Source organism: Leguminivora glycinivorella, chromosome 20 (assembly GCF_023078275.1).
Source record: "Leguminivora glycinivorella isolate SPB_JAAS2020 chromosome 20, LegGlyc_1.1, whole genome shotgun sequence".
Taxonomy (NCBI): domain Eukaryota; kingdom Metazoa; phylum Arthropoda; class Insecta; order Lepidoptera; family Tortricidae; genus Leguminivora; species Leguminivora glycinivorella.
In genome coordinates, this window is record NC_062990.1 from 9,421,331 (window position 1) to 9,432,127 (window position 10,797).

A 10,797-nucleotide genomic window follows, 5' to 3' on the forward strand; every position below is an offset into this window, starting at 1 on the left:
GCGGCGTTCTAAGTGTCGGTGGCTGTCGACTCTCCTCGCTACTAGCGCATATTTTGTCTGAGTTCGACAAACTGGTACCTACTTTGAACACTGACTTTTAATTGATTTGACTGTTTAATGTAGAACCTACTAGTCATGCTGCAACTCCAGTTAGCGCGTCAATCTGTGTAACCTCCTTCCCGTAACATAGCATAATTTGATTTATCAGCAAGTTATACAAAAAGTCTTTCCTGTTCCAGCGCCCCACGCTTTTACAATCAAATATTATAATTAAAAGCACATAGTTTTTAAACTTCAGCTCACAAATAGAGACAACTTGAACGATCCATAATTTATTTTTCTACTCCCGTACTGTTATTCGTGAGTTACAAGGTCGTGCATAGAACTTTAAAACCCTACATAAAAGATGTCAGGACAAGTCTATCTAGTCTATACCCTGAAAACATTTAGTAGCAGTCGCACGATATAGCTGTTTTACAGTTCAGTAAATACATTGCTACCAACTTAACAAACCAATTCGCAGAGTCGAGACTCCTTCGTTTTCTGCTGCGTTCATTGGCGACGCGTCGAATCGCATTCAAATGTATAGAACTCGATTCAACTCGGCTCGATTCGTCTTAGTGGCCAGGCTTCAAAGAACCACACCATAGACAGTTTTATTTTCATGTTTGCACTCAAACTGCATATTCAAAATGGTAGGCGGTCCACCTAGATAACTAAGATGACTGAAAGTAGGTATTTGTTGAATTTATAATTTTCTTTCAAAATAAGTGCTTGGTCGTAGAAAAAGTATTGTATGCAACGGTGTTTAACTGAGTCAAAAAATGCTCGTGGCGTTTTATTAACAATTTTCGGCTTCGCCTCAAATTGTTACCCACGCCACTCACCTTTTTTGACCTCTTTTAACCACCAGTTGCATAAAATACTATTTTGGCTTTTACGTGCATTTCTAAAAGCGTGTTTTATAGTGTTTTTTAAACTATTAATTTATTATTTATTATGGGACCAATGCTGAAATATACATTTATACAATAGTACATTACAATACATTAAATAATTTGAAAAAGTTCCGGAAAAAGTGTTAGCCAACGTGGGGAAGGGCAGCACCATCGTCGAAACCAAGCCATCTGGCAGCGGGCTTGAAGCGGTGGCGACGAGTGCCTCGAATGCACATGCTATGGAATAATTATATTATAAAACTTTAACTTACTGCCAGCAGTAGCTATATATTGGGAGTTCTGCCCCACTCCTAATGCTCCAGCTTCGCTTCGCTCGCTGTCGCAGTCGTGGTCCAGAAACCCCCAATATATAGCTCGTATCAGTGGGGTAGAACCCGTTTCCCTATACGTAGTCGTATCATTGGGGTAGAACACCGAGATGCATTTGGATTTTCTCGATACGTAGCCGTTAACGTTGTATTCAGCTAAATCCAAAATATTATGTTAAGTGAGGGTTGATTTTATGTTACGATAAAAAAATGCAAAAGGCTTAACACAACGGGTACTGCTAGCATTGCACCCACCAGATCTTGTTCTATTTGAGAACCAGATCTCGTAACGCACCATCATAGCCCAGATTTGCATCGGGTAGAGGTTTGCCGGGCTAGGTTTATTACGGTGTTTTTCACACTCTCACAACACAGACTTGGCCAGAGACTGTAATGTTAGAGTATGGATGGGATCTCCAACGTTACTACGACCGTCTAGCAACATGGATCACCCGTGTAATACAGCACCTACCATGAGACAGGAATTTATCGCTGTATACGTCATCACGTATGTGTTTAACCGTCATCACGTTGTAGTGTGTCATGCATACATACCCTGCCCAAGGTAGGGTTATTAGAACCAAGTATGTTGCACACGCCACCGCGTTACCAAGTCAATGTCACAAGGTTGGCCATGCCTCGCAACATCGAAGAGGTAAGAGTACCTGAGACTATCGGTCGGTATAGCCACAGTCACTCCGACATGCCTTTCATTGTAAATTGTATATATACAAACGAATACAAAAAACTTCAATAGCGCGATGTAGACCTGACAATGTGATTGGTTGTTAAATGTGACGTTGGTGTTACGAGATTTAACGTAATTTGCCTTTACTAGTACCGATTTCAACCATAGTCCGATCGTATTCAAGTTCAAAATACATTTATGTAATTTTATCTTCATGTAAACTTAGTTCATAATGTAAAACCAACAAAACTTAAAGTAAGGTTAAATCAAAAAACAATGTTATCCACTGAAAATAAAGCATAATTTTTATTTAAGTCTATAGTTACATACATACATATGATCGTAAGACTAACAAAGTACGTATGTATTAATACTCTAAATTGTTTATGAAACGTAAATAGTCGAACCTGCTATGCTTTGTCTTTGTCATACTTTGGATATAATATATAAATAAACAAGTGACGGAACATGCGATAACAGGTAGTCGAGTCCGATATGTTGATATGTAATAATCCGATTAAAGAATAAAATAAGAGATTGGTTACTGTTTCTACCTAAGTCATATACGCATCTAAGTTTATGAACATAATACTGATAAGCTTAATGAATGAAAAGTAATGGTAATACAGACTGATTAAATAAAAGATAGGATTTAAACCCTTATTTTTGAAATGATCTACAGGAAAGACGCGAACCTTTTTGCTTTTCACTATCGCAAATTCAAATTATTTTGACAAATAAGTCTATTGAAAAGAATAGTGTATTGAATTTAAGTTAATTACATTTATATATATATATAATAGTAATAATTTTTTCTGCATATCAACAACTATTATTCGAAATGACGCTTCTGTTGTGTTAATCACAATGTGTCGAGGTATTTTATTTCAATCAACAATGTCGCTGATATGAGAATTGCATGTTACTTACTGAAAATGATGACGCTGTGTTTATTGTCCTATACCATGATATTATTTAACCAACATTCTATAAAGGTGAGTTGTGTTTTATTGTATGAAACATTGTTGTTCTTTAATGATTTTATAATAATTTAGTGTAAATAATTAATGCATATAATATGTTAATACATATTATATGCATTGAAGAAGGTTTGTTTTTAAGTTGTTTTCCATAAATGTTCAAAAATATTATAAGTAGTCTTGTCCTTGTATAGTGTGTCACTGACTTTCTTAATTACTCTGTGCCTTTAATTGTATAATAATTATTGTATTGCACTATCTCCCGACCCAAGGCTCCACGGAAGACCAGCGCTGTGCCACCATCAGTGTCAGAGCATATGTCGAGTGGTGTCCTTTTGCAACCACAAACCAAACCCAATGTAACTGATTTTGTACTGTTTAGTATGTAAGCCTCATATTGTATATTTTATTTGGCTGCAATTAATGTCTTTATTTTCTTACTTTCTTTCTTCTTTCAAAAATGTTTAATACTTACGTAGGTAGCACCCGAACTAACGAAAAACGATAGTGTTGATGGTATTTGTCATATATATATATATATATATACTGAAATAAAAAATAAAAAACATTTTGAACTTAATCGGTAAGTACTCGTGGTAGCGGTCATATTTACACGTGTTGCAAGACTTGCGGTATTATTTGTTAATTCGATACTTTGTCGGCGCTTTGTGAAATACAAGTGGTAATATACTTTGAATATAAATTATGTGCTTCAATTTATAAAAACGATAATATTTATTTAAATTTATAATATTTAGATCTAAAGTTGAATGTCAGAACTTGGTTCTTTAGTCATATATTTATGTTTCGATTTAATATCAACTCATCAAATATTTCACTATAAAATAATGCGTTTTTATGCAACAATTTCTTTACTATTCTGTATTGCGACGTGAAGCTGCTCGTTATTTTTGTTAAGTGAGGAATCTGCAACTTTCAACTTCATTTAAAATGTTAGTAAGTATTTATAACCCTATATATCGAATCTCTTTAAAACTTTGATTTAAGTATTGTTGGTATATTTTTATTCTTTTTTGAAGGTCTGACTCCGAATGTTCAGTATACACGCGCACGCCCTCACCTGAACCGAAGAAGATTGCTACAAAGAATATCAAGAAAAGGAAATCATCCTCAGCCGCAAGGTAATTCATTTATTTTATATTAATTAAAATAATCCTTAGAGTTATATTTAACAGTTCCTGCTAGTCTAGTCGTTAGTGACTCTGTTTTCTAAGCTTGAGGTTACAGGATTTAATCCTGGTAAGGCATATCTGTGTGTTTATCACGTTAATTTATTTCTCAGTTATCTTATTCTCATCTATTTATAACGTTGTCAGTCATAACTATGAACTTGGTTTAGTTTTGTGTCAACATAATTATTATTAATTGACATATATTTAATATTGTTTTTCTTATTTAAGGTCCGAAGTTGAAACAGAAAATCGACGGGTACTACATTCATCCTCACCAACACCTTGCGCGCAAAAGAAAAAAACAACCAAAAAAGCACGAACGTCAACCAGTGAAAATAAGAATGTTGGCTCTAGGTACTACTTATTTTTAGTTGTTTTTAAAATTAAATTACTTTATTGTGATTGTGCAACTATAACATAATGTATTTGCTTGAAATATTGTAATTCTGTTTTATTTTTTCAGTTCTTCCAAAAAATCGCCTGAAACCGATATCTTCAAAATCATAAGAGAAGAAGAGAAGATCACCAGCGAGGGCAGTTCGAAAACCGTCAAGACAACATCATCGTTTACCAGCCGCGTATCGACAGGTTCTAGTCGACGCACTACGATAACAGACGGTAATTTTTTCATTGATTTAAAAGTGTATAACATTAATGATTACCAAAAATCTGAGCCTGAAGAACGTTATAAAAAAGCATTAGCGTCGGTTAAATTGCAATGTCAAGAGAATTCCTCCGAGTGGAATCAAATACAAACGTTCTTAGGTCAAGCCTTTAATATTTTTGGAGAATGTGAACCTGTTTATTATAATAATTATAAAAAAAATTAGTTGAATATTTTCAAATCTCCCACAGTAAGAGAATTCTATTTAAACAAAATTTTGTTATTTTTTATTCAAAGTTGTTGACAAAATCAAGTTATAGTTAATAGCAAAGGTAGATACCTACGTCTATAACTAAATCTCGAATATGGTTTTTGCATTAAGAATATAATATATTCGTATAGCGTACGATATTATCGTACGCTTATATAAATAGTTTGTGTACAAAAATAGATACTTAAATATTATAGGTTTTCAATATTTTATGTGCGAAAAAGTTTTAATGAATAAATACAGAAATTAATTTTTGTAAGATAAAAGGTTACTTTCTGTTAAATTTAAAGAATATTTTCGAATGCGATAATTTAATACTGCGACTTTATTTGATTTATATTTATAGACTTATACTACCATACTTTGCATAGTGTTAACAATTCATTGCATTCTTAATGAGAAGTCAGTCGAGTCAACTGTTTTGATTAATACAACGTATGCTAATAGTAAATAGATGTATTAAATTAGTGTTTGACAAATTACGGTTTCAAAATAGCCTAGTGAGTTTAGCTACATCTTTTGCATTAACATAATTCATTATGCCTTTCTGTGTACCGTGTAGTTCATCTGTAGACAAAAATAAATGGACAGGTCATCTTCGAAGCACTGCACATAAAACAACTGTATGTTCTAACAAATTACTTAATGATGGTGTTGAAGTAGTAGAGTCTGCATTTCGGATGCGCATTGCCACTTATCGTATATCAGCAACCAACGACCAAAGTCTGGCGTCTGTCGATGCGTTTATGAACTCTATTCGAAACAAAATAAAACGGCTTTTAGATAATTCACTTACGAAACATACGTGCGTAAAAGTAAATTTCGAGCTCTTTGGATTGTTTTTAATGTTCAAAGATAATAGTCAATCAATAAAATCATTTGGAACTAAAAATAAAATTTTATACTTAAGTTATGATTTTGAGTCACTGTTTTGCGAAGTTGTTAACTGTCTAAAGAAAAAATTTGAGGAATTTCAAGACCGTGATAGTGGATGGGCTTTTGTTAGTAACTCTCATTTAGAGATCAACATTAACAAGTATCAACCATTACGAGGTTCAAGCTATGTTGACCTGCCAAAGTTCATAAAAAACAAAAAAGCATGTATAAATATACAAAACAACGATCAATGCTGTTTTTTATGGTGTGTAACAGCGGCTTTGCATCCTTCTACAAAACACCCTGAAAGAGTATCATCTTATCCTAATTTTCGAGACGTTTTGAATATTTCTCAAATTTCTTTTCCAGTCACATTTGATGACATAAGAATATTCGAAAAAAATAACCCTATGATTTCATTGACGATTTTTGGTTTGAAAAATAATAAAATTGTTGTGGGCCCCCTTTACAAGTCTAAAGTATCTAGTAATCAGAAATGTAGAAAAAATATAAACCTACTTTTAATAGACGATGGTAGTCACCCACCACATTATGTTCTAATTAAAGACTTGAGTCGTCTTGTGCGCAGACAAGTAACAAAACATAATAGTAAGATATACTTTTGCGAAACCTGTCTGTTATTTTTTCTCACGCAGGAAGAACTCGCAAATCACTTGTGTACTGGAATAGTTACCGTTTTACCAGAAAAGGGGACAGTAATTAAATTTAAACATTTCGATCGTAAACAGAATGTTCCATTCGTTATATATGCAGATTTTGAATCGTTACTACAACCAACTGAAACTAGTGACTCTGATACTGATACTAGTGATAGTCTTACCCCTAACACTACAACTTTGCATCATCATATACCAGCTGCCTTTGGGTATCATATTGTTTGTAACGCAGATCCGAGTCATAATCGTTATTTCTCTTATCGCGGTACTGATTGCGTCGATAAATTTATTGAGGCAATCTACAAAGATGTTGCTAAAATTTATAAAATTGTGAACAAAAATACCCCAATAATATGTAATGAGAATGACGACCAAAACTTTTTGAACGCTAAACGTTGTCATATTTGTAACCATTTTCTATTTTCTGATCGGGTTCGAGATCACTGTCACATTACAGGAAGATATCGGGGAGCGGCACATAATATATGTAACTTACAATATAAACGTCCTTGTTTCGTACCTATTTTTTTCACAATCTGTCTGGTTATGATTGCCATCTATTTATCAAAAAATTGGGGGAGGCACCTGGAAACGTCAAAGTTATACCTAAAACCAAAGAAAACTATATTTCTTTTACTAAATTTATCCCTATCGAGAATGAGTATTTTCAGCTTCGTTTTGTAGATTCTTTCAAATTTTTAGATACAAGTTTAGAAAAACTAACTACAACTATGCAGAAATCTGACTTTGTTCATTTACATAAATATTTTTGTAATGATGAGGAGTTTGAATTACTTACACGAAAAGGTGTGTTTCCCTATGAGTATATGAATAAATGGCAATGTTTTGAAGAAAAATACCTGCCAAGTATTGACTGTTTTCATAATTCGCTCACTGATGAGAACATTTCTGTAAAAGATTATAATCATGCGCAAAAAGTATGGCAACAGTTTAAAATTCAAAATTTAGGTGAATATACAGACCTATATTTGCAAACGGATGTTCTTCTGCTAACCGATATTTTTGAAAAGTTTCGCGCTACTTGCAAACAACACTATGACTTGGATCCTGCTTTTTATTTAACTACACCTAGCTTATCATTTGATGCCATGCTTCTGAAAACTGGTATTGAATTAGAGCTTATAGATGACTTTAACATGCTTAAGATGATCCAATCTGGAATAAGAGGGGGAGTCTGTATGACCTCTCTACGATATGCAAAGGCTAATAACATATACTTACCTCACTATGACTCATCCCAGATAGACTCATACCTAATTTATATCGACTGTAATAATTTATATGGTTACAGCATGTGTCAGTATATGCCCCTATCAGACTTTAGGTTTCTAGAAACCAATGAAATAAGTGCTTTAAATATCACTCAAATCCCTGATGACTCGGATTATGGTTTCATTCTAGAAGTTGATATTATTTACCCCAATGATTTACATGATAAACATAATGATTTACCATTTTGTCCCGAAAAATGTGTTCCACCAGGTGGGACGCATTATAAACTGGTACCTAATCTATATGACAAATATTTGTATGTGATTCATTATGTACATTTGAAAACGTGTCTTAAACATGGTTTAAAATTAAAAAAAGTACATAGAGTAATTACGTTCAAACAGTCCCCTTACTTAAAACAATATATTGATATGAATACAAGGCTACGTCAAGAGGCAACGTCTGTCTTTGAACAAGATTTTTGTAAATTGATGAATAACAGTATATTTGGTAAAACTTTAGAAAATACTGAGAAAAGGGTTGATGTGCGCTTAGTTAATCAGTGGACAGACAATGATAACACAACAAAAAAGAAAATCACCGCTGACAGATTAATTGCAAGGCCAAATTTTCACAGTGTATCAGTTTTTACTGAAAATTTGGTGGCAGTTCAATTGAAACCAGATCTAATAATTTTAGATAAACCGATCTACATTGGTTTCGCTGTACTAGAGTTATCTAAAAGTCATATGTATGATTTTCATTATTCAGTATTTAAACGTTTTTATGATACTCGTCTACAAATGTGTTACACGGATACAGATAGTTTTGTTTATTATATACAAACAAAAGACTTTTTTAAAGATTTAAGAATGCATTTTTTAACATATTTCGATACTAGTTGTTACGATATTGATAATAATTTTTTATTACCTGTTCAAAATAAAAAAGTGCCAGGACTTTTTAAGGATGAAATGAAAGGAAAAATGATTAAAGAGTATGTTGGACTTCGTTCTAAAGTGTATTCTATCAAAACAGTTGATAAAATTATTAAAAAAGCTAAGGGTGTGAGAGAACCTGTAGTATGCAAATTTGAGTTTTCTCATTACGTGAAATCATTATTTCAAGGAGATGAAATAAAAAAGAAGAAACATATTATTTAAGTCGATTAAGCACAATATATTTACCCAAAGTGTAAATAAAGTCGCCCTTTCAGCTAATGATGATAAGCGTATGATATCTGACAACCAAATAGTGACGAAAGCTTGGGGGCATACCTCAATACTTAATGTTTAATTTGTAATCAATTGTCATGTTTTGTATAAAATAAATTGTACTATATGCAGTCAGAGGTCATTAGTAAATTGAATAGCACATATAATTGAAACAACATTTTGATATTAATTTTATAAATCTATTAAAAACTATAAATATAAGTTGAAGATAATAACTAATTCAATTATATGTCCTAAAAATAAATCTTTCTTCTACTTATTATACTTATTGTGTTTTTATTTTAACAATATTATTCAGTGATGTCTTATGATAAATAAATATATTATCTTATTATTTTCTTGTTTTCATTTTAATTTACCTTAAACATTTCTATAGATAGTTTATTCATAAACGTGTTCATAAAACAAGTTGTGACTTGTTTAGGTAAAGACATACACACGTGTAAAGTTAAAGCTATCATATAACAGGATTGCGCATTTATATTTTGCTGAACAAACAATAGCTAACCTTTATAAGCGCAAAGTAATTTTTAATTGGTTACATTCGAATAGCATCAACGCGTCTTTATTATCCACTCGCAGACATAGACCTGGTAAGTTGTTTTTTAACTAACTACTTATTAAAATTATATATATATATATTATATATATATATATATTAAAATTATATATTATATTTTACAAATCAAATAAACATTAAAATTAATTTATTTGTGGTTATATACATTTTTGTTCGTTGTGTAATCTGATTTATCAATATTATATAATTTTTCGTTTTGTCTTAGGTTTTCAAAAAATGGCAGACAGCGAAGACATCCCAATTCCATTTTCGCAATATGCACAAGAGTTTGAGCTACCACAAGAATTTGACGATAGCGACTTATATAAAAAAATTAAAAAGAACATCGAAAACCCTAAAGCCAAGAAACGTAATAAAGTTAACATTCATAATAAAGTAGTGAAAAGGACTCAAGGACACCCACCATCTTTTGTGATAAATAATCATGAGATCAAAGGCAATAAACTGATCAAAATTCAAATAATCAACATAACAGAGGATGTAAGGGATCAAAACGATGAACAGAACGAAAATGTATTACTGAGCGCGCAGTATGTTGCAGGCGATAATTTTGATGAAATTATTGACAGCACAGAGGCTTTAATAAATAAAATTTCAAAAAAATTTGTGGATACAGTACTAGTTATTAAAGTTGTATTTTAAATATTATATAAGTAATAAATATTATATGAGTAAGTTGTCGTTTTATTTATATCCATACTAACTAATAAGTTTTTCTTATGCAAATTATGTAAAATCTAAGCTAAAAATTAAAAATATAACATTTACTATAAAAAACTTATTAGGTAGTTATCAGTAGTTATATAGAATGGTATAAAAAAAACTAATATAATTAATAACAAACATTTATTTTAAGAAACACATTTTGAATACAAATTAAAATTAGATTTGTCGATTGTCTAAATACCATTTTTTTATACATAAAACATTTTTTAATGCACAAGATTTTTTATGATACACACAGTTAAAAATACATTCATTAGTACAATATTTTTTATACAGTTCTTTTAAATTAGGCACATCTTTTTCACCCAAATCTAAAATAGTGCATTTTGGATATAAATCTTTAATCCATTGAACTTTTTCCAAACCTTTAACGTAGATTGTCTTATCTTTTATATGGTTATCAATAAGTCTTCTAAATTCTCTATAATCAACATAACCTTCGTGCCATAAAATACCTAAATGTTTTT

The 10,797-nt window shown here is 31.6% G+C and overlaps 1 protein-coding gene across 1 annotated transcript; it reads left to right on the plus strand.

Annotated features, from left to right (window-relative positions):
* Positions 1–1,710: 1,710 nt before the first annotated feature.
* On the plus strand, positions 1,711–10,246 carry LOC125236924. The gene is made up of 6 exons (XM_048143841.1): positions 1,711–1,775; positions 3,561–3,617; positions 3,976–4,077; positions 4,357–4,482; positions 4,592–4,746; positions 9,810–10,246. Exons 1-6 carry the CDS (start codon positions 1,711–1,713, stop codon positions 10,244–10,246), a joined length of 942 nt encoding a protein of 313 aa, XP_047999798.1.
* Positions 10,247–10,797: the final 551 nt, after the last annotated feature.

Bases quoted from the DNA above. Each gene is read 5' to 3' on its own strand.
- LOC125236924 (XM_048143841.1), top strand. From the start codon at position 1,711: ATGGATCACCCGTGTAATACAGCACCTACCATGAGACAGGAATTTATC. The intron at 3,618-3,975 runs GTAATATACTTT...TCTTTTTTGAAG, and splicing joins CGCTTTGTGAAATACAAGTG to GTCTGACTCCGAATGTTCAG. The intron at 4,483-4,591 runs GTACTACTTATT...TTATTTTTTCAG, and splicing joins AATAAGAATGTTGGCTCTAG to TTCTTCCAAAAAATCGCCTG.